Source organism: Carcharodon carcharias, chromosome 10 (assembly GCF_017639515.1).
Source record: "Carcharodon carcharias isolate sCarCar2 chromosome 10, sCarCar2.pri, whole genome shotgun sequence".
In the NCBI taxonomy this organism is placed as follows: Eukaryota; Metazoa; Chordata; class Chondrichthyes; order Lamniformes; family Lamnidae; genus Carcharodon; species Carcharodon carcharias.
In genome coordinates this window covers 117592814-117616880 of record NC_054476.1, presented here as the reverse complement: position 1 = coordinate 117616880, position 24067 = coordinate 117592814, and the positions used below count along the sequence as shown (strand labels likewise).

The window sequence follows — 24067 nt, the reverse complement described above, 5'->3', positions numbered from 1 at the left end:
ACCAATGGGCCTGGTACAGAACACATAAGAACATGATGCTTCATCAGATCCACTTGAGTATCCCATCACACAAGGGACAGTGTAGTACACAGATCTCTGTAGATTTCCCCTATTTATAAGCCACATATCCAACTCAAGGTCCTCCCACAGGGCAAAAGAAAAATGCAATAATTCTTCAAAATATGCCATATGAATGTGTATGATTTTAAATGGAACTTTAATTGCTAAGAGCTATAGCAATAACAAAAGGCACTAGAACAGCCATCAGCAAAACAGAAAAATAGTGCCTTCATAATTTTTCCGCTCCCAAATTTCTGCAAAGAAAAAATAAAACATATTTTCCTCCATTTTCCATTTAGGACATGAAACCAAATTATACTATTCTGGTCTTTAATTATCCCCTCAAATCTCAGGTGGTAAAGAGATCAACATCACAGGCCTAATAATTCTTGCTTCCATTCAGGTTAACAGAAACCCAGTTTAACCTGTTGTTCTATGGACATCAGTTGAGGACAAAATTAAGTTTGTCTGCAATAATCACATGGCTGAAAAGCTGACATTCACTGCACAGGATCACATGAAAAATGGGCACTTAGATAAGATGGGAGAGGCTTGTCAGAGCTTGTGGAACTGTACCTGGAGGATTCCACTTTTGGAACAGCAAGTCAGTAAAGGAGCTGGAAAATTCAATTTATCCCAGCACGGCATCTGAAGCAGTCTGGGATCTTGCAAATAATTGTTCTCAGTTTATGTCTGCTCATACAAAGCCAGTTCTAGTTCTGTCCTCAGAGCATACTTGAATAGTTTCTCTGCTGGTATTACGACTGGTTAGTGTTGCTTTCACAGCTGAGCTGCTTGATGGCCAATGCTAAGTGAGATGAAAGATTTCATCCAAACCTGATGAAAGGTTATTGACCTGAAACGTTAACTGTTCCTCTCCACAGTTACTGCCTGATCTGAACACTTCCAGCATTTTCTGTTTTCATTTCGATTTCCAGCATCCACACTTTTGCTTTTGTAATTTATATAAAAGAATTCGTCATTCGTAGAACCTATTTACTATGCAAGGCAAATGACTTTCAGTTACATGTTGTTCTTAGCCAGTCTTGCAACAAAGTGGAATTTTATTTTTGAGTAATATTTCTGGATGTGCGCACAAGGAAAAAAAAAATCCAGTGGCCAATTTTCTGGTCTGCATGGCCAGAGGTGCAGATGCAGAACATGCAAAGGTCAGGAAATAGAAGATATTTTGTCCATTTCTTGTTCAATGTGTGCTAACACCTTTTTCCAACAATGTTCCAGTGTAGAATGTTGTCTTGCAAAATGTGTAACGATCTGAAGTCTTTCAGTAAGTATTCAATTTTTCTTAATTTCTCAAACGCCTTGCTTGGAATGAGTGGTATGACCACTAAGTCTACAAAACATGCAAAACAACATTCTGACTTGACAGCTCATCATCCTGAAGTATGCTCTGCAGTGTTCTTTTGTTGCACAAAATTTTCCCTTAAGATTTTTGCTTTCCACATGCATTTTTCCTGCTGTTCTTTTGCTTTGGCCTATAGATTTTGAGCATGTTCCTGCCTTCCAAAATGGAAGCTGCCGGTTTTGTTAACAACATTTAAACCATGAAAATTCCTCTCTATGCTCACTTTAGAGGAAGAGGAATGGGAGGCAGATGCATTTTTATACATTCATGGGACTAAGCCAGCATTTATTGCCCATCACTAATTACCCTTGAGAAAGTGGCGGTGAGCTGCCTTCTTGAACCGCTACAGTCCATGTGGTGTAGGCTGTTATGGAGAGTGGCTTGGAGGGAAACTTCCAGGTGGTGGTGTTCCCATGTGCCTGCTGCCCTTGTCCTTCTAGATGGTAGTGGCTGTGGGTTTGGGAGGCACTGTCTAAGGAGGCTTGGTGAGTTCCTGCAGTGCATCTTGTAGATGGTACACACTGCTGCTACTGTGCGTCAGGGGTGGAGGGGTTGAATGTTTGTAGATGGGGTGCCAAGTAGGCAGCTTGGTCCTGGATGGTGTCAAGCTTCTTGAATGTTGTTGGAGCTGCACTCATCCAGGCAAGTGGAGAGGATTCCATCACACTCCTGACTTGTGCCTTGTAGATGGTGGACAGGCTTTGGGAAGTCAGGAGGCAAGTTACTCGCCGCAGGATTCCTAGCCTCTGATCTGCCGTTGTAGCGACAATATTTCTGTGGCTAGTCCAGTTCAGTTTCTGGTCAATGGTAACCCCCAGGATGTTGATAGCGGGGAATTCAGCAATGGTAATGCCATCGAATGTCAAAGGGTGATGGTTAGATTCTCTCTTGTTGGAGATGGTCATTGCCTGGCACTTGTGGCAAGTAACATTCGCACCACATTTGTCAGCCCAGGCCTGGATATTGCCCAGGTTTTGCTGCATTTGGGCATGGACTGCAATTTTATCTGAGGAGCTGCAAATGGTGCTGAACACTGTGCAATCATCAGCAAACATCCCCCTTCCATCATAAGGTCAGAAGTGAAGGTCAATGAAGAAGCAGCTGAAGATGGTTGTGCCGAGGACAACAGAGGTGGGCTGCAATTACCCAGTCGCATGAATATCTCAATTGGAATAACCTTTCGATATACCCAGAAGGAAGTCTACATTTCATAACTCCAATTCACAAAGAAGACAGTCATTTCCTCCAGCTTAAGTCAAGTTCAGCTGTGTCTGTAATGGTGGTGACCCTAGTCCTATACTTTTTACTGTTTTGGGAAACCAATTGAAGAAAATGAGGGACAAATTAAGAGGCAGCACCTGAAAGTGATACTGCAAAAAGAAAAACTAATCTTAAAAGAAACTTACAACATCCAATCAAAATGTGATTGAAGGGGTCAATACCCTATACTTTTTATGTCTCCAGATCATTCACAGCCACATCAAGAGATATTGGCTATATCTGTCAATCAATGAAATGATGCATATATCATAGATTGAATCCATGCACCAGGACTTCAGCATAAAATCTAGCCTAGCTTGACACTTCAGAGCAGTGGTGAGAGCACTGCATTGACAGAGGTACCTTCTTTTGGATAAGCCACAGGATCAAAGAACTGACACTTAAGTATTGATGCTGCCTGCCCTCTCAGCAGGGGTGTAAAAGATCTCATTACAGAATTCAACGATTTCTAGCAGTATGCTGGCTAACATTTATCCATCATTCAACACAACCAAAACTTTAATTGGTCATTTAACCCATACAAAATAAGTCACTATATTTCAAAAGTAATTAATTGGCTGTAAGATGCTTTGGTCACTCAGGGGTTGCGAAAGGCACTAAACAAATGCATATTGTTTCTTTCATCTTTGAAATCTTGAAGGAATGGGTGGAGATTTTCCTAAATCATAATTTCCCAGTTTGTGGCTTCCACATAGCAGTGCTGAGCCAGTATTTGTCAGGGAAGAGGCTTCTAAGCTCCAAAAACTCAGTTACATATAAATATATGATTTAGGAGTAGGAGTAAGCCATTCAGCCCTTCAAGCCTGCTTTGGCTTTCAACAAGGTCATGGCTGACCTGATCTTAACCTCAACTCCATATTCCCTCGGACCCCTGATAACCTATCACCCCTTTGCTTATCAATAATCTACCTAGCTCTGCCTAAAAAGCATTCAAAGACTCTGCTTCCACCACCTTCTGAGGAAGTGTTCCAAAGACTCAAAAGAAAAAATTTCTCATCTCTGCCCTAAATGGGTGATCCCTTATTTTTGAACAGCGGTCTCTAGTACCAGATTCCCCAAGAAAAACATCCTCTCCACACCAACCCTGTCAAGACCCCTAAAGAGCTTTTTAAAAAAGTGTCTGAAAAAATGCAGGCATTTTTAATCTCCAAGACTATGTAAATTAGAGCGTAAGAAGACAAGGAATAAGTTGGAGGAGGCCATGTGGCCCTTCAAGCTTGCTCCACCATTCAACACAATCATGGTTGATCTTCTACCACTACTCCACCTTCTTGCACTTTCTCCATATCCCTTAATTTCCTTCTTACCCAAGTATCCATTCACTTCTGTCTTGAATATACTCAATGACTGAATATCCATAGCTCTCCAGGATAGAGAATTCCAAAGATTCAAAACCCTCTGAATGAAAAAAAAATTCTCCTCATCTCAGTTCTAAATGGCCACCCCATTATTCTCAGGCTGTGACACCATGTCCTAGATTCTGAAAGATTTTCTCACTGATTGTATTCAATTAATATATGTACTGTTGATTATCACACTTCAGCTCCTGTGCAATCATAAATCTTGCAAATGAGCCTGACCACTATATCTAGCTTCAACTGTACGACGTGACTGCTTAGTGTTTTCCAACATTCAGGAGACTGTGTGGAGTGTTAGCCATGGATTGGTGATAAACACCCTGACACTCTAACGCAGTACCAAGGAAGTTAAGGCTGTGCCTTCTTTCAGATGTGATGTTAAGCCAAGGCTCCACTTGCCCTCTCAGACAGATGCAAAAGATCCCATGGCACTATTGTGATTAATAGCAGGAAGAGTTCTCTTTGATATCTGGGCAATATTTATCCCTCAACCAACACCCCTTAAATAGGTTACAAAAATAAAAATAGCTGGAAAAACTCAGCAGGTCTGACAGCATCTGTGGAGAAAAATACAGTTAACGTTTCGAGTCCGTATGACTCTTCATCAGAACTGAGAATATATAGAAATGAGGTGAAATATAAGCTAAAATAAAAGCAAAAAACTGTGGATGCTGGAAATCCAAAACAACAACAAAAATACCTGGAAAAACTCAGCAGGTCTGACAGCATCTACGGAGAGGAGCACAGTTTACGTTTCGAGTCCAAATGGCTCTTCAACAGAACTAAGGAAAAATAAAAGAGAGGTGAAATATAAACTGGTTTAAGGGAGGTGGGACAGGTAGAGCTGGATAGAGGGCCAGTGATAGGTGGAGGCAAAGAAGAGATTGCCAAAGATGTCATAGACAAAAGGACAAAGGAGTGTTGATGGTGGTGATATTGGCTAAGGAATGTAGTAATTAAGGACATTAAGGATAGAAAGCAGGACGAGCAAGTAACAGATAGCCCTAGTGGGGGTGGGGTGGGGGGAAGGGAACGAAATAGGCTAAAAGGTGGAGATGAAACAATGGATGGAAACACATTTAAAAATAATGGAAATGGGTGGGAAAAGAAAAATATATTAAAAAAGATAAATTATTGGAAAAAGGGGGATCAGAAAGGGGGTGGGGATGGAGGAGCGAGTTCATGATCTGAAGTTGTTGAACTCGATGTCAAGTCCGGCAGGCTGTAAAGTACCTAGTCGGAAGATGAGGTGCTGTTCCTCCAATTTGCGTTGAGCTTCACTGGAACATTGCAGCAGGCCAACGACGGACATGTGGGCATGAGAGCAGGGTGGAATGTTGAAATGGCAAGCGACAGGGAGGTCTGGGTCATGCTTGCGGACAGACCGAAGGTGTTCCGCAAAGCGGTCACCCAGTTTGCGTTTCGTCTCTCCAATGTAGAGGAGACTGCATTGGGAGCAGTGAATGCAGTAGACTAAATTGAGGAAAGTGCAAGTGAAGTGCTGCTTCACTTGAAAGGAGTTTTTGGGCCCTTGGACGGTGAGGAGGGGGGAAATAAAAGGGCAGATGTTGCACCTTCTGCGGTTGCATGGTAAAGTGCCATGGGAGGGGGTTGAGGCGTAGGGGGTGATGGAGGAGTGGACCAGGGTGTCCCGGCGGGAACGATCCCTGCAGAATGCCCTCAGGGGGTGAAGGGAAGATGTGTTTGGTGGTGGCATCATGCTGGAGTTGGCAGAAACAGCAGAGGATAATCCTTTGAATGCAGAGTCTGGTGGGGTGATAAGTGAGGACAAAGGGGACCTTATCATGGTTCTGGGAGTGAGAGGGAGGTGTGAGGGCAGATGCGTGGGAGATGGGTCAACCACCGTGGGTGGAAAACCTCGGTTAAGGAAGAAGGAAGACATGTCAGAGGAACTGTTTTGGAAAGTGGCATCATCAGAACAGATGCGACGGAAGCGAAGGAACTGAGAGAATGGGATAGAGTCCTTACAGGAAGCAGGGTGTGAGGAGCTGTAGTTCAGGTAGCTGTGGGAGTCAGTAGGCTTGTAATGAATATTGGTGGACAGTCTATCACCAGAAATTGAGACAGAGAAGTCAAGGAAGGAAAGGGAAGTGTCATTGATGGACCATGTGAAAATGACGGAAAGGTGGAGATTGGAAGCAAAATTAATAAATTTTTCCAGGTCCCAACAAGAGCATGAAGCGGCACCGAAGCAGTCATCGATGTACAGGAGAAAGAGTTGTGGGAGGGGCCCAGAGTAGGACTGGAACAAGGAATGTTCCACATGCCCCATAAACAGACAGGCATAACTGGGGGCCCACGCAGGTACCCACAGCCACACCTTTTACTTGGAGGAAGTGAGACGAGTTCAAGGAGAAATTGTTCAGTGAGAGAACAAGTTCAGTCAGACGGAGGAGAGTAGTGGTGGATGGGAATTGTTTGGGCCTCTGTTTGAGGAAGAAGCGGAGAGCCCTCAGACCATCCTGGTGGGGGATGGAGGTGTAGAGGGATTAGATGTTCATGGTGAAGAGGAGGCGGTTGGGGCCAGGGAACTGGAAATTGTTGATATGATGTCGGGCATCAGAGGAATCGCGGATGTAGGTGGGAAGAGACTGGACAAGGTGAGAGAGGATGGAGTCAAGTTAGCAAGAAATGAGTTCTGCGGGGCAAGAACACGCTGACACGGTCGGTCGGTCTGCCAGGCAGATCTGTTTGTGGATTTTGGGGAGGAGTTAGAAGCAGGCCGTCCGGGGTTGGGAGACTATGAGGTTGGAAGCTGTGGAGGGAAGATCTCCAGAGGAGATGAGGTCAATGACTGTCCTGGAAACAATAGCTTGATGTTCAGTGGTGGGGTCATGGTCCAGGGGGAGGTAGGAGGAAGTGTCTGCGAGTTGACGCTCAGCCTCTGCGAGGTAGAGGTCAGTGCGCCAGACAACAACAGCACCACCCCTGTCAGCAGGTTTGATGACAAAGTCAGGGCTGGACCTGAGAGAATGGAGAGCGGCCAGTTCCTGATCATAATATTACTGCTGTTTTTGGGAGTTTTGCGTGCAAACATTGGCTGCCCAGGTTCCTACAACACTGACTCTACTTCATTAGTTGTATGTCCCTTTGGGACATCCTGGGGTTGTGAAAGGTGCTGTATAAATGAAAGCATTTCTTTTTGTTCGTTTCAGGCATCCCTGCACCTCCAATGCAAAACCTTCAGTAAAATAATGATCAGTAATCGTGCAGCATGCTCCTCCTTTTCACAACATCTATAAAAGTAGAAGTTTCAGATTACAGGATTTGGAGTTCATCCCCATCCCTGACCATGCTTGCTCTCTGCTTTCCTCAGTGAGCATTGCTTCTCATCTCAAATTTGGCTTCCAAATTCCTGGACTTATCTGGACATCAAGACTAAGCTTCTGCGCTGGATACACTAAGATGCAACTACTATGCCACTAAGCTGAACTGCTTTTAAAGTAACTTTGATCAGTTTACAATCCTTCCCAACCCCCCATTGCTCCGATGCCCTGCTGAGCCTGTGACTAACCAACTGGTTCAAATGGCTTTTCAGATTTAGTTGTACTTGGTTCCTGGCCAGCAATTCATTCTCCCAAGTCGAATCACATTTCTGCATCACTTCTGAATCTTAGTGACCTCTAACTTTGTCATGTTTTTTTCTTTCTGCCCCACCCATCTCCTGTACTTTCATTCCCACAGAAATACATACTTCGGTGCAAAACAAAAACAGAATTACCTGGAAAAACTCAGCAGGTCTGGCAGCATCGGCGGAGAAGAAGAGTTGATGTTTCGAGTCCTCACGACCCTTCAACAGAACTGATTTCTGCCTGACCTGCTGAGTTTTTCCAGGTAATTCTGTGTTTGTTTTGTTTTGGATTTCCAGCATCCGCAGTTTTTTGTTTTTATTTATATATACAGACTTCGGTGCCTCCACCCTCTGTGAACTTGAACCTAGCCTAAAGTCTGTGACTAAAGTCACAGTAGTAAACTCCTATTCACCCATCATCCGTGCTCACTGTTCCCAGTTAAGCAACATATTGATTTTAAAATTTTCATTGTTGTTTTCAGATCCCTCCACAGCCTCACCTCTCCTTATCTCTGTAATCTCCTCCAGCCCTACAACCTTCAGAAATATCTGGACTCCTCTGATTCTGGCCTCTTGCGCATCCCTGAATTTAATTTTCCACCTTTGGCAGATTTGCATTCAACTGCCAGGGCCCTAAGATCTGAAATCCCCACCCTAACCTCTCCACCTTCCTTTAAAGGTGCTCCTTAAAACTTAACTCTTTGGCCAAGCTTCTCATCATTGCCTTAATATCTGATTATGTGGCTCAGGTCAAACTTTGTTTGATAACACTCCTGTAAAGTGCCTTGGGACATTTCACTATGTTAAAGGCACTAAATAAATACAAGTTGTTAATTTTGAACAGACACACAGGATTAGACTGGACCAACATGATCTAGGAGGGCTGAAGAGCCTCTTTACAAATTGCAATTTCTGTGATTCTAATGTATCATAGCCACCTCCATCTCCTCCTTAGGATCAAGGATGACTTTGCTTCTACCCCAGTTCAATGGGTTCTGAGATGGCTGATAAGTCCAATTTGCAATCTGCAGACTTTGACACATGCAGGGCAGGTGATGCTTGAAGGGTTGGGTAGATAGGTTGTTTGGGGGTTTTTGCGCTCAGTCTGATGCCTGGAGCTTCGCCCCCGCATGTTCCCGATGAAGTTTTGCGATGTGCTTGGTGCCTTTATGAATGAGCCTTCTCCATTTTGGTTGGTCACATATCAAGGCCTCCCAGAGTTGGGGAGTATATTTAACCTCTTCAGTGAAGCTTTGAGGACATCCCTAAAGCATTTCTGCCGTCTTCCTGGGAGTCTCCTGCCGTGATCCAAGTAGGGCAGTTGCTTCGGGAATCTGGGGTCAGGCACATGAATGACAGTGGAGTTGGTTGTGTGCTTAGCGCTGAAGTCGGGTAACTGAAACGAATCTCCCAGCATATGTATGCTTGAATAAAATCTTTGCTTACTGGAAGCTCATAGGCTCGAGAGTGGCTACCTTTTACCATAACAGCGTCTCGATGTTGGGCAAGTTGGCTTGGGAGAAGACGGTGTTGTTGGATCGCCTTTCTTGCCACTGGATTTAGAGGAGGTTGCAGAGACAGTGCTGGTGGTAATTCTCCAGTGCTTTGGGTGCCTGGTGTAGATTGTCCATGCTTCCAAAGCATATAGGCGTGCAGGGATCACAGTTGCCCAGTAAACCATGACCTTAGTATTGGCTTTGAGATCCTGGTCATCAAATACTTGGTTCTTCAGGTGGCTGAAGGCTGAGCTGGCACATTGGAGGCGATGACCATTAGACATTCACCATCGAGAAGGTTCCCAAGATATGGAAAATGGTCCAAATTTTCTAGGATCCTGCTGTTGAACCTAATTGATGTGGGGGGGCAGCAAGTGGAGTAGATGCGTTGCTGTGGGAGTTGGTTGGACATGGCAGAGTCTGCAGATTGCACATTGGACTTATCAGCCATCTCAGAACCCAATGAACCAGGGTGGAAGCAAGTTATCTATGATCCCAAGAGAAAACCTAAGAAGGAAATGGAGGTAGGTATATTACATTAGAATCAATAAAATTGCAAATTAGTTTTCCGGGTGTTTAATGAAAGGCCCATTTTTTCCATATGGTTCGGAGAAGGTGTCAACAATGACCTAGAGCTCAGGTTCTGAGTGAGCACGTACACAAGTGTCATCTGCATATTGAAGGTCAATGGCTGAGGTTGAACTAATTTTGGTTCTGGATTGAAAGCAATGTAGGTTGATTAGTTTCCCATCTGTTCTGTAGATTATCTCCACGCCTGTGGGGAATTTGCTGGAGGTGAGGTGCAGTATTGCAGTGTGTAAAACGAAAAGCAGGTTGGTACAATGAGACAGCCTTGGTTGACCCCAGTTTTCACTGAGATAGGGTTTGTGGTGGTTCCACTGATGAGAGTCAAGGCTTGCATGTCATTGAACAGTGGCTGGAGGATGGTGATAAATTTCTGATGGCAGCCAAATTTGGAGGATATACCATAAGCATTCACAGTTGACAGAGCCAAAGGCTGGTGTGAGGTCAAAAAAAAAGCCATGTACAGCAGTTGGTGCTGTTCCTTGCGCTTTTCTTGAATTTGTCATGCAGTCAAGATCATCTCTATGGTGCCTCTTGATGGATGAAAACCACACTCTGACTCCAGAAAGAGTTCCTCAGCCACTGGGAGGAAGCAGTTGAGGAGGATCTTTGCAATGATTTTCCTTGTGGCAGACACCAGGAGACTCCTCTGTCAATCGGACTTGTCTCCCTTCTTGAATATAGTCAAGATCACAGAGTGCTCAAGATTCCCTGGCATGCACTCTTTCTTCCCAGATGAGTGATATGAGGTTGTATAGCTGTGCCAGGAGTGTATCTCTGCTGTTTTTCAGAATTTCAGTAGGGATCCCATCTGTTCCAGGGGCTTTCAGCTGTTGAATGGCTTTTTCAATTTCGCTCTGGACCGGGGCAAGAGCCAGATGGGGTATTGCAGAATGGGAGTTGAAGACTGAGTCTCAGTTGAGGAGCTCTTCAAAATGTTCTCCCTGATGAGCACTGATTGCCTCCCTATCCTTGATGAAGCCACCCCCATGCTTGGCTCTCAGCAGGGTGGGGCTCTTGAGTCTGGCCATAGATCATCTTGACAGCCCTGAAGATGCTCCTCCCAATATCAAGATGATGATTCTGTTCTTGACTACACTGGCTTTGTCGTAAGACCTAAATTCTGCCTCTGGCTGATATTCTGCCACATTTAAAGTATCTCACCAGTCTACTGCCCTTCCCCCACCACGGCAATAATTGAAAACCTTGACTCTCCAGCTGAGCCTGTGTCTGGCCACTGGTTCAACTGGTTTTTCAGCTTCAGCCTGTTCCTGGCCACAGGTCACATACACACCTGCGCATGACCATGCACAGCCGTGCAAATGTCTCACAGTAACACTACTCTCGCTGCCTAAATCCATCATCCAAATGCTTTGAGGCTTGGAAGATGTTGTCATTACAATGCTGGTTATTTCTCACAGCTGAAATGGAATTTGAGAATCTCACTGTCCAGGTGCCCAACAGGACCTGACCAAAATAAAAACAAAGTACTGGAAAAACACACCAGGTCCACCAGCACCTCCGGAGAGAGTTAACGTTTTGAGACCAATACCACTCTTCTGTGGATCTGAAGAGATCTTTGGGTTTTATGCTGTTGAAAAAGTGTGTGTGTGTGTGTGTGTGTGTGGTGGGGGGGGGGGGGGGTTAGGTGGAACAAAATGGTGGGGAAGGTTAAATGACAAAGATGTCATGGAACAAAAGGCAAAGATCAACCACCCCCCTCCCCTCCTTACTTTGACAGTCTCATTATTCCAGTGTTCAGGGACCACAACATCCTTACCTTGCAAGCGGCTGTGGAGGTGGCCAAGGGTAAAGGTGTGCTCATCAAACACCTTGAACCTGCAGGTAAGGTAGAATATGATCCATCCTAGCAGGGCTGTGGAGACGGTGGCACAGGGCAGGACCGGGATCATAGACTTCACCATCTGCACCAGGCTGGGCGGCTGCTGCTGCTGGCCGGGACGAGGAGGCTGCTCCCCCCTGCGGTCCGCCATGGTCGACCCCTCAGTCAAGAAGCCTGCTGCTCCCTCAAAGCGCTGGGGCCTCCGGCTAAACCGGCGGGATTTGCTCGCGAATTTCCGGCCTGAAACCCACGGCCGGCTTCAAGGCCGCAAAGTGACGCAGCGCGCGTGCGCGTCCGGCTACTGCACAGCCCGTCGCCATGGCAACCAGTAACTGGCCACCACCACCCCCCATTGCAAGTTTCAAATACTCTTTCTCTTTAAAAGAGCTACTCTTCCTCTTTCTACTGCATAAGTTTATTATAACTGCATTGAGATAGTTTAATCAATATTTTTAATTCAATTATTTTAATGCTAAGGTAATTCTAAAGCTCTTTTGCTGCTGCCCTACACTGGGGCCTTGGCCCTTCACCTAAGAAAGACTTGCAATGTTCCGTACAATGCTCTTTACAAACACTGGACTTCTCAAAGTGCTTTACAGCCAATTAAGGAAAGTTATTATGTTGTAATGTAGAAAGCACAGCAACCAATATGCCCCCAGCAAACTCCCGCAAACAGCAATATGATAATGACAAGATTATTGCCCAAGTCTTCCGGTTTCCGGATGGTGATACGCCCAGGGATGATTGGAGACAGGATGTACTCCAGAACAAGCACTACAGGACCCCTCAGAAGTCCCAACACAAAGACTCTGTGGGAATTGCCCAGGAAGTTTCAACTTGCGATGGAACTCTCCGCATTAGTCTCCAATTCTGAGTTAGTCAGAGACTTTGGAGGGTTCAGGCTTACAGAAAAGTTACCCAGGGAATGTTAGACAAGAAAGAAACCATGTCTAACTCCTGGGTAACTATACAACTGACGCCACCACTGCACACCCACGACCACCCCCTGCCTGCCCCAACTCCCCCCCCACCCCCCAAACCTCCGAACCCCCCTGACCTTCCCATCTCCTGACTCTCCCTGATCCTCCGACTTTCCTCCAACCCTCCAACTTCCCCCCACCCTCCAACCTCCCACCTGACCCTCCAACCCAATTTCCACCTGACCCTCTGACTTCCACCCGACCCTCTGACCTCCATGATTCTCCGACTCCCCTGACATTCCAACTATCCTTGGCCCTCCCAACTCCCCCCTTCGAATTGACCTCACCACCCAATCACCTTGTCACCCTATTCAGCCGGCATCCTACCCACTTACCCCATTCATACTCATGCACTAACACAGTGAAAAGCTATTTAAATGTCTCAGAATTTTTGTCTGGTCGTGAATGAAGACTTACCAAAATGCAGCAGCTAGTCCCATAAAAAGGGGATCGTGGCTTGGCTTTCCTTGACAATCCTGCCCTATGAAGAAGGACTCTGAGACCAGGTAAGCTCCACATTTCTGAAGAGGACTGGTTGGGAAGTCTGGGTGAGAAATGCGAAGCTCTGGCACTGTGTAAAATAATAGAAGCAGAATGGCAATCGGACGGTGATTGCCACTCCTTGTAAGATTTGGCCCAATCAGTTTTTGTGACATTGATTGAGGGAGATCAAGGATAACTCCCCTGCTCTTCTTTGAAATAGTACGGTGGAGTCTTTTAAATCTACCCAAGCTGGCAAATGCACCTGCGGTTCAACATCTCATCTGACACAGCACCTGCAACAAGCGCAGTGCTCCCTCAGTACTGCAGTGGTCAGCCTTGACATTTGAGCTTAGGTCCTGGAGTGGTAAGATTATGTTTGGCAAAGTACAGCAGTGGTTTGCCCTTGCCTTCTGCAGTATGGCTGACCAGGAAACTCTCACACGTATCACCTGCCATAAGGCGAATTAAAAGAATTTACCAGCTGATAATTCTTATTTGCAAAAATATACTTTATTCATAAAATATCTAAAAGAACATTACAAAACATTTCAAAATGACCATCACAGAGAGTGCAATGATATTCAAATTTTCTACATAGATCATGTTGCACTCTGAGGCACTTCAATAAAATTGCAGTACATGTAATATTTACTGTATACACTCAATGTGAGTCATACATCCTGAGGGATTCTGTACAATTTCCAGCCCCTCGGTGCACTATGGCTGAAAGGCCTTAGACATTGCGCCTTTGTGGCAGCTGCCTCAAGATTTAGTGCATCCCACAGCACGTAATCCTGGACTTTGGAATGTGTCAGTCTGCAACACCCAGTTGAGAACAAGTCTTTGCACTGGAAGACCAAAAGGTTACGGGCAGACCAAAGAGCATCTTTCACCGAGTTGATGATCCTCCAGCTGCAGTTGGCCTTTCTCACCACTAGCCACGCTATGTCTTGATACTTGTTTGAAAGTTCTGGCGATGAGACATTCTACCAAATGACTTTGATAGACTGATCAGGGAACCATCCAACAGGATCCACTGTCTCCTTTTCCCAGAGGGCCTCTAGGACATTACGTGCAGACCATTGACTGATGGACTTGTAATCAAAGGTGTTTCTCTGCATAAATTTTTCCACAAGGGTTAGGTGGTCCAACTATTTGGAGCATTCCATGATAGCACGGCCAGACCCATCCTTCACAACACCGGGGACAGGTAGAATCTCAGCAAGTAGTGATACTTGGTGTTTGCATACCAAGGGTCTACGCACAGCTTGACGCAACCATACGCAAAGATGGCCATCAGGATGAGGGCGATGTTGGGCGTGTTTCTTTCCCCTATATCTAGAGGTTTGTACATGGTGTCTCTGTGAACACAGTCCATTTTTGACCTCCACATAAAGCAGAAGATGGCTTGGGTGATCACCACAGCACAGCAATGAGGAATGGGCCAGACCTGTGCCACACACTGCAATAACCAAGAGCGCCTCTCACCCAATGACCAGGTTCTTACCAGCAATGGACAGGGAGCATCACCTCCGACACGCCCAGTTTTTGTTTGACTTACGTTACTCGCAGCTTCCAGTTTTTAGTGTATGCTTCGGACCCTCCGAACCATTTCCCCAGCACTTTCAAGCTGTCTGAGCTGAAGGGGGAATAAATCGGTCAGCCAGTTCCCAAAGAACTTGGCCTTGCTCTTGCCGTGATTTACCTTGGCTCCTGAGGCCAGTTCGAACTGGTCACAGGTGTCCATCAGTCTGCGCACCAACAGCGAATCCGAGCAGAATACGGTGACGTCGTCCAGGTACAGGGACACTTCGACCTGAGTGCCTCCATTGACTGGGATTATCACTCCTCTTATGCCCGAATCCTTCCTGATGGACTCAGCAAAGTGTTCTATGCAACACACAAACAGGACAGGAAAAAGAGGGCAGCCCTGCCTGACTCCAGATTTAATTGGAAAGCATCCTGATTCCCTCTGCATTGATTGAAGCTGCGCTTCTGATGTTTGTGTAGAGCAGCTAGGTCCCGCAGTGAAGTGCATGGCGCAGCCCAGCCCCAGGAAGCCGGGAGCAGCAATGCCCCTGAGGGGGAATGGATGGGAGTGACTTCTCCAACAGAGAACAATCCAAACTTTACTCCTTGCATGAACCCCTTAATGTCACCTGGGTTGAAAATTTCCAATGGGGTGATTCAGGACGGTTTCCTCAGTCCATCACAAGTGAGACAGTTTGCAAACACCATGGGCAGAATTTTCTGAGTGATGTGCGGATGGCGGGCCCCACACGTCAGCGCTTAAAATGGCATGCGCTGACGTCGGGAGAGCGTCCCAACGTCACCGTGAGCCATTGAGATATTTAGCTGGGCGGGCGTGCGATGAAGTGCGACGCACACCCGCCATTAATTAAAGGGCTTGTTAAGGCCCTTAACTTGGCAATCGATGCTAATTTTGAGGCGCCTGTGTGATCTTCGGCTCAGTGCAAGGCCGCAATGGGCAGGCGGGTAAGTGACTTTTTAACAAAACTCATCCACGGGCGGGAGATGTGGGCTCAGTGGTGTTGTCAATGTTTTTTCTTAAGTATTTATTGCAGAAAGTGTTTTAAACTTGCCTGTGTGATCTGTAGCAATTCAGATCGATTTCCAACAGCTTTCTGTGTATTTTGAAGCTTCAGCTCAGCACTCTGTAGTCAGGAATCTTTATCGGGCCTGCAGCTTTCCGGAGGCTTCCATTTAGACTGGCTATGGGTTCTGACATCTCCACTGGAGGCAGCTCCTTCGAGGAGGAAGGGAGGGCTAGAATAAGGAGGCCAAAATTGGACAATCAGCCTCCGGGGAGCCAGGCGCAGGCACAAGGGGGGCAGGGCCAAGAGGTAGTCCAAGGTGGAAGGGGCTGCAGAAGATGCCACTATCCTGCTGCCAGTGTATACAGGCAGCGAAGCAGCTACCTCAATATGACTGAGGTGCAGTGCGAAGGAGGCCAAGGGAAACAGTCAACTACATCTGTCAGATGATTGGCCCTGAGATATCTCCTAACTGTATGGGCGGACACCCCAAGCCATCAGCTCTGAAGGTCACAGTTGCCCTCCACTTCTATGCATCTGGCATCTTCCAGGGCTCGATGGATGATCTTTGCAGTGTCTCCCAATCAGCTGTCCACATTTGTGTCAAGCAGGTTACAGACACTCTGTTCAGACGGGCATTGACCTTCATCCACTTCTGCTGCGACCAGGCAAGTCAGGCACTGCGAGCTAGAGGCTTCGCGGCCATTCTTGGCTTGCCCCATGTATAGGGTGCTATAGACTGCACACATGTGGCCATCAAGGCGCCAGCAGATGAGCCCGGTGCCTTCATCAACAGGAAGGGCTTCCACTCCATGAACGTGCAGATAGTGTATGATCACAGGATGCAGATTCTGCAAGTTTGTGCAAGGTACCCAGGCAGCTTCCACGACGCCTACATCCTCAGACACTCCCAGGTGCCAGGGCTCTTCAGTGCTCTGGCTCAGCTGGATGGATGGCTGGTGGGTGACAAGGGCTATCCCTTCAGAAGGTGGCTCATGACGCCTCTCCCCTATCCAAGAACAGAAGCTGAGGAGCGCTACATAGGAACCATGGCTCCACAAGGGCTGTGGTGGAGAGAGCCATCGGTCTTCCCAAGATGAGCTTCCGATGCCTGGAGTGCACAGGTGGCGCACATCAGTACCCCCAGATCGCGTCTCTGTGATAGTGGTAGCATGTTGCGCTCTGCACAATCTTGCGCTGGAAAGGGGGGACACAGTTGATGATGAAGACCTTGACACAGTGGATACGGCTGCATGCGATGAATCCAGTAGTGGTTCAGAGGATGAGGAAGCACAGGGCAATGATGAGGGACAGCACACCGACCCGCAACTACACCAAGGAGGCAGGGACATCCGGGACACTTTAGTCCAATGAACCTTCAGCCAGCTCCGCACAAATGGATCTGCAGGATCAGCATTGCCTGGCGCTTTCATATGCGGCACTTAAGTGCTACATCTTCCACCTCATCAGCTGCAACTAAGGGCCTAGTAAACATAAACATCAATGTCCACTCAAACACTCATGATATGTCTGTGAAACAGCCAAATGCCGCACAAAGGAAACACCCTCAGCCATGGTAACAAATGTGGACTTTATTCCCATCCATCAGATGGTGCCACAAAAAACAGAACAAAATGTTGCTCCGATGTTGACAAAAATAAAGTAGGGGCAACAGAAAAGCACCTGTGACAAACCCGTGGAGTGCCTAACATGCCTTACGCTTACGTTTGCGGGTGCCTCGTCTTGGTGCCGCCCCATCGCTCGGAGTGGCTTGTGAGTCAGCCTGCTAACTCTGCTGTCCTGTTGGCCTCGATGACCTTGGTGATCATCCTCTGGCCCGTGAAGCCTGTCCTGGCCCCGCCTGGGAGGGAGTGGCCAGTTCCAGAACTGGCACCTCCCCAGTTGTCGCAGCCTCAACGGATGCAACGGTCACTGGCAGAGGGGCGGAGGAGCTGCTGCCCTCATTCTGAGAGGAGCTCGCAGAGATGACAGGCAGCTGCTGCACTGACGTGAGGTCACTTTGGACCTTTCTGCTCACCGCTGATGGATGGGCACCGAGCTGGGACACTTGGTGCCCAGAACATCTCCCTGATTGCTAATGACCACCTGTGGCCATTAGCGATGTGAGGGCTTGCAGGTCCGAGCGTAACCCCATTGGATGCTGATCAATCCGTTGGAAGCCCCTCTCCAAGAGAGTCGCCAATCTCTCAATGGAGGAAGCCTGATGCTCTGACATGAGGTTCATGCCATCACTGACACTCTGCCTGGATTTCTCCATCTCAGAGACCAAGTGAAGCACAATCTCAAGCAACACTGCTAGATGCTACCATGCACCCTGGCGCTTGTCCTGCAGCTGCTGCATGGCAGACATTTCCAGAGGTACATCATCACGGCCCGACTCAGCATGTGCCTGGTCCCCTGCAGTCCTCTTGCTGGTGCCATCCGCACTTTCTGTCCATGCCATCTCCTCCAGCGATTGTGAAGTGCCCTATCCACTGTGGCCCAGGACACTAGCCGACGTTATATTCCCCACCGATGTGGTAGTCGCTGCGCTGGTGCCTGGGGCTGAAATGATGTGACGCTCGTGCCAATTGACACCCCTCAGGTGTGGAAAGGGGACTCTAGACATCCTCCTGGCAGCCATGCGGTGGTGATGCTGAAATTAACAACAAGGATGGTGGATCAGTTAGCGTTCAGTCAGTAACACAATTCATCCCTTTCACCCCCAGGCTTATAATGCACTCAAACTTCAAGAACCTCAGGAGACGAACATTGGTGGGGTGGTAAGTAGTCAAGAGGAGGCCCAAACATTACATGCGCATACAGACAGACTAGTCAGATGGCCTAAGGAATGCCACATGGAATGTTATGTGGATAAGTTTGAGGTTATGCACTTGGGCAAGACAAACAAGGTACGGGAATACAGGAGAAATGGTAGGTCCGTGGAAAATAAAGACGATTACAAGGATTGCTGGGCAGACCCGTTAAGGTAGCAGAACAGGAACATACGGCATTTAGTAAGGTAAAAGCCATACTTGCCTTTATTAGCTGAGGAATAGAATGTAGGAAAAGGGAGGTCATGTTGCAAGTGGAGGAAACGCTATTGAAGCCACAGCTGCAGTTCTGCATTCAGTTGTGACCTGCACTTCATGGGAGGTATGGCATTGGAGCAGAGAGAGTGCAGAGGTTCCTGACCAGGATGCATGCTGGCCTGGAGAGTTGGAGTTATACACTTGTGACATTTACCATGGAGCACAGGAGATTGGCAGGTCACATTATTGACCTTCATACTGTTATGATGGGCATAGAATGGGTGGACAGAAGGTAACATTTCCCCTTGGCGGAGGGATGACTTACGTGGTGGCATTTATTTAAGTTGAGTGCCATGAGGTTGACAGGTGAGGTGCTGAGTACCTTTTGGACAGAGTAATGTGGGACGCACTGGCTGAAAGGGTGGTGGAGGTACAAACCCTCCTAAGATGCAATAAGTATTTGGATGTGCAGCAGCGATGGCATGGCATGTTAGGCCATGGGGATAGTGGTCAGAAATGGGATAAGGTGACTTTGGAAGGTGCTAGAGAGCACACGCATCCTTAACGGGCTGAGGAACCTTTGTGTATGACCCACACGTCTGACTGTATCAGTCTGTGAATGAGCAGTGTTGCTGCATTAACGATTGCAGCAATCATCAGTGGTTTGGATGGTGGAGAGACAGAGTGGATGGGACTTTGGGCCTCAAAAACCTGGCCCTGCACCTCAGCCTCACCGACCCCTGACGACCTGGCCGCTTGGATCCTTTCCAGCTCCATGGCCTGTTCTTTGAATTGGGTCAGTGTGTGGAGCTTGGCCTGGCCACCACCAGTGCGCAAACACTCATGGGTGTCATGCGCAGTTTTCGTCTGCAGAACAGGGAATGCCATTTATTGGGGCTGGTCGCTCATGTACTCTGCACACGCACGCCGCACCCCAACCACAGTGGCCCATCTGAGGCCTCCAGTGGCTCCTGTCCACACTACAGGTGCTCAGTCACCAAAAGATAGTACGGCTGCTCCCAACCCCCTCCCCCAATGGCCACCTTGGACACATTCGGCGTCCATCGCTTTCAATAACACACGGGTCTTAGCGCCCATGGCAAGGAGGCGCAACTAGGTGCGGTGCCGAGGCCAGCAGATGGCTCTTGGCCACGACACCTTGAGGCTCCCCTTCCACCATCTCAGCACTGTCAATAAGACATGTGTTGGAGTTCTGAGTTTGTGCCTAGCTGCCTGTCCTTTAGGTTGTCCCCAGACTACTCATATGCGACAAACACCAACATATGCTGTGGGGAGGACCCATCTTCTCCTCAACCACTAAGGTTGATGTAAGCATGGTTACTATCTGTTTGCCCACCCGGCGTGTGCCAAATGCCCAATGCAGTAACGATACTATGATGTGGGAGGGCGGGGCCTCAAAGGCTAAGGCTACCTGCTGGGTTAAATGGCCAAGGCCAACATGGTACTCACCCTTCCAGAGGGCAACAAATCATTGTAGCAATGCAGCACTGGGTCCATGATCGACGGACAGCTTCCAGGGAGCTGACCACCTCCGCCACCTCCTGCCAGGCCCGCTTTGTAACGTGGGGGGCCCTCCTCCTCCTATCCTCAGGAAGTAGGACCTCTCGCTGTGCTGCCATCTCCTTCAGAAGGGCAGCAAGGCAGACATCAGAGAAGCAAGGGGACATTGGGCCCCCGCTGGCCTACCCTGCGGCCTGACCTCCTCCTCGGCCTGCCCTCCTCCTCTAGTCTTCCCTCCACCAGAGCCTGCTGTGCAGACCCACTGCACCTGGAGCTGGCCATGGTGATCAGCCTAAAGGAGGCTGCCTGGCCTTTCTTTATACAGACTGCCAGTTCCCCATTGGAACCTGCGGTCTGTACCTGCCTGCCGCAATTTTTAAAATGTTGCTCTCCACGGGAGTGTGAAACACGCTGGGCGGGCCTTAATTGGCCCGCCTGCGCAAAATGGCAGCGCAGCCCAGATCGCCGGTGGCGATCGGCTCCACATCCGCCTGCGATTGGGTCAGCTCCGCCAACCCGATGAACGGAAAATTCAGCTCTATGGGTGTACAGGACCAGACCAAAGGCTTAGAATTGTCAAAGACAACAGGTCTCATAAGAGACAAAATGCTTTAAAATGGGAATAAAGATTGTATCCATTAACGTACGTAGTGTTAAATCTAATATGCGATGTGATGCAACTTTGGTTTAACTTACCAAGGTCAAAGCTGACCTGTCGTTTCTGCAGGAGTGTGCGATACCAGTGGCAACAGTGGCAGTATCAGACAGAGTCAGCATGGATTTACGAAAGGAAAATCAGGCTTGACAAATCTACTGGAATTTTTCGAGAGTGTAACGATTAGAATTGATGAGGGGGAGCCAGCAGATGTGGTTTATTTGGACTTTCAGAAGGCTTTCAACAAAGTCCCGCATAAGGGATTAGCATGTAAAGTTAAAGCGCATGGGATTAGGGGTAGGGTACTGAGATGGATAGAAAACTGGTTGGCAGACAGGAAACAAAGAGTAGGAATAAACGGCTCCTTTACCAAATGGCAGGCAGTGACCAGTGGGGTTCCGCAGTGATCGGTGCTGGGACCCCAGCTATTCACAATATATATTAATGATTTAGATGAGGGAATTAAATGTAATATCTTCAAATATGCAGATGACACAAAGCTGGGTGTGAGGGTGAGGTGTGAGGAGGATGCAGACTTGCTTCAGTGTGATTTGGACAAGCTGAGTGAGTGGGCAAATGCATGGCAGATGCAGTATAATGTGGATAAATGTGTGGTTATCCACTTTGGTAGCAAAAACAGGAAGGCAGATTAATATCTGAATGGCTATAAATTGAGAGAGGGGAATGTGCAACGAGACCTGGATGTCCTCGTACAATGGTCGCTGAAGGTAAGCATGCAGGTGCAGCAGGCGGTAAAGAAGGCAAATGGTATGTTGGCCTTCATAGCCAAAGGATTCGAGTACAGGAGCAGGAATGTCTTGCTGCAATTATACAAGGCCTTGGTGAGACCATACTTGGAATATTGAGTGCAGTTTTGGTCCCCTTATCTGAGGAAGGATGTTCTTGCTATAGAGGGAGTGCAGCGAAGGTTTACCAGACTGATTCCTGGGACAGCGGGACTGACATATGAGGAGAGATTGAGTCAGTTAGGATTATATTCACTGGAGTTCAGAAGAATGAGGGGGGAATCTCATCAAAACCGATAAAATTCAAACAGGACTAGACAGGATAGATGCAGGAAGGATGTTCCCAATGGTGGGGGAGTCCAGAACCAGGGGTCACGTTCTGAGGATATGGGGTAGATGAGATGAGGAGAAATTTCTTCACCCAGAGAGGATGAGCCTGTGGAATTCACTACCACAGAAATTAGTTGAGTCCAAAACATTGTATGTTTTCAAGAAGGAGTTAGATATAACTCTTGGAGTGAAAGGGATCAAAGGATATGGGGAAAAAGCAGGAGCAGGCTATTGAGTTGGATGATCAGCCATGATCAAAATGAATGACGGAACATGCTTAAAGGGCCGAATGGCCTACTGCTACTCCTATTTTCTAAGTTTTTATGTTTCAGCTCCTACAGGCAATGGTCACGATGATGGTCCCATTGGCTGTTGATCTGGTTGGGAGGAAACAAATCAGTCTTCCAGCCTGGATATTCTGTTGCAGGGAGGCAACTTCTCCATCTCCGAAGTTAAGGAGGTGGTAGGCATGTACCTCCTCGTAGCAGGTGTATTGTACAAGAATGGTCCACTCTGGTTAATTAATGTATATTTCCCGGCTCAAAACAGTGAGCAGCTGGCTGGCCTTCAGCAGCTCCCACTGCTGCTGGCAACTTCCAGGCCGGTCATTCTGGGCGGTGACTTCCAACTGCATCGTCGATGAGGTGGACGATCTGGCAAGACCGACAGCCGACTGGACACCACATTCAGACTCCTGATGGAAACAGTAAAAGCTGAATGATGTCTTCAGTAATCCTGCAGATGGAGCACAGCGCAGATATGCCTGGTCGTGGCCAGACGGGTCCATCCGTTCCAGGACAGACTTCCTGTTTGTGTGCTGAGCGTTCACTACCAGATCCACCAACGTCAAGCCAGTGTTCTTCTCTGTCCACTGCCTCCTACTGGCCAACTGTCACTTACGGGAAGACCAGAGGATTGTCAGGGGGACATGGAAGTTGAATGTGAAACTGTTGACCACAGAAAACATTGCGGAGCTCAAAAGGGATTACAAAGGTTGGAGAAGCATGAAACACCTCTTTGAGTCCCTGATGCACTGGTGGGGAGCAATCAAGGAGAACATCATCCTCAAAGGTGTTCAGAAGGCGAGGAAGGAACAGAGGGAAATGTCCCCACTCCAGAAAAGCATGCAGAATCTGCTCCTGCTGCAGTCGAAGAGGGGTTGATGTCAAGGAGGACCTTGAAAAGTGAAGAGCCAGCAAGCCTCGCTCTTTGCCTTGGGGGCTTCTAAGATCAGCTTCCGGGCCAGAGTCTGCTCTGTGGAGCAGGATGAGACATGCTCACGTTTCTTCTTCCAAAAGGTACACAGAGAGAGCTCTGTGATCAGCAGCCTGAAGGAAAAAGACAGCTCAGTAAAGTCATCGCTGTCCAACATTTTGAGGATCAGCAAATCCTTTTATGCCGGATTGTGTGGCGTGAAGCCCACAGACAGCACAACCTCCCAAACCTCCCTGTCCTCTATCACTGTGCCTTAGATGACAGTATGTGGGAGAATCTAGACAAACCGTTAAGTCTGGATGAGCTGGCTAAGGCCCTCAAGTCCTTCGAGAAGAGTAAAAGTCCCAGGAGTGATGGATGACTGGTATTCGGCTCTGTGGACCTGGATTGGCCCAGACCTGCTGGAAATGTACAAAATTATGCTTCTGGATGGCAGCATGTCAGAATCCTTGAGGAAAGGCATCATTACCCTCATCTACAAGCAGAAGGGGGAAAGGGAGCAAATTTAAAATTGGTGACCCTGTTGAATGTGGACTATAAAATTCTGACCAAAGCCATCGCCAATCGGGTCAAGTCTGCTCTGGATTTGGCGATCCGTCCTGACCAGGCCTGGGCTGTACCCGGCAGGAAGCTCTCTAATAGCCTTGAGCTACTCAGGGATATGAGTGCCTTTGTTCGGGACAGGGCTTTGGACACCTGCCTCATCAGTCGGGACCAGGAGAAACCTTTGATAGAGTATCGCACACCTACATGATGAATGTGTTCTCTAAAATTTAGAGGCTGATAATCAGCCTGTTTGGCTGATTATCCTATCAAGTCCTAACATGGGACTTGAACCCAGAGCTTCTAGCCCAGAGGTAGGGACACTATCACTACATCACAAGTCCACCTAGTTAATCAATAGGATGTTTAAATCATCAATCAGGAACACTTACATTTCTAAACCATAAGTTACTTCTTTTTATAGAG

The 24067-nt window shown here is 47.6% G+C and overlaps 1 protein-coding gene across 4 annotated transcripts in view; it reads right to left on the bottom strand.

Annotated features, from left to right (window-relative positions):
* LOC121282947 (rhomboid domain-containing protein 2-like) overlaps window positions 1-11847 on the bottom strand; it is a 58727-nt gene extending 46880 nt beyond the window's left edge. For all 4 annotated transcript variants that reach the window (XR_005944149.1, XM_041196782.1, XM_041196783.1 and 1 more), the window contains exon 1: window positions 11519-11847. Coding sequence is in view for 3 of the 4 variants with exons in the window: in XM_041196782.1 (XP_041052716.1) it covers window positions 11519-11732 (214 nt within the window). In the remaining variant the exon portion in view is untranslated. The remainder of the gene's footprint in view (window positions 1-11518) is intronic.
* Window positions 11848-24067: the final 12220 nt, after the last annotated feature.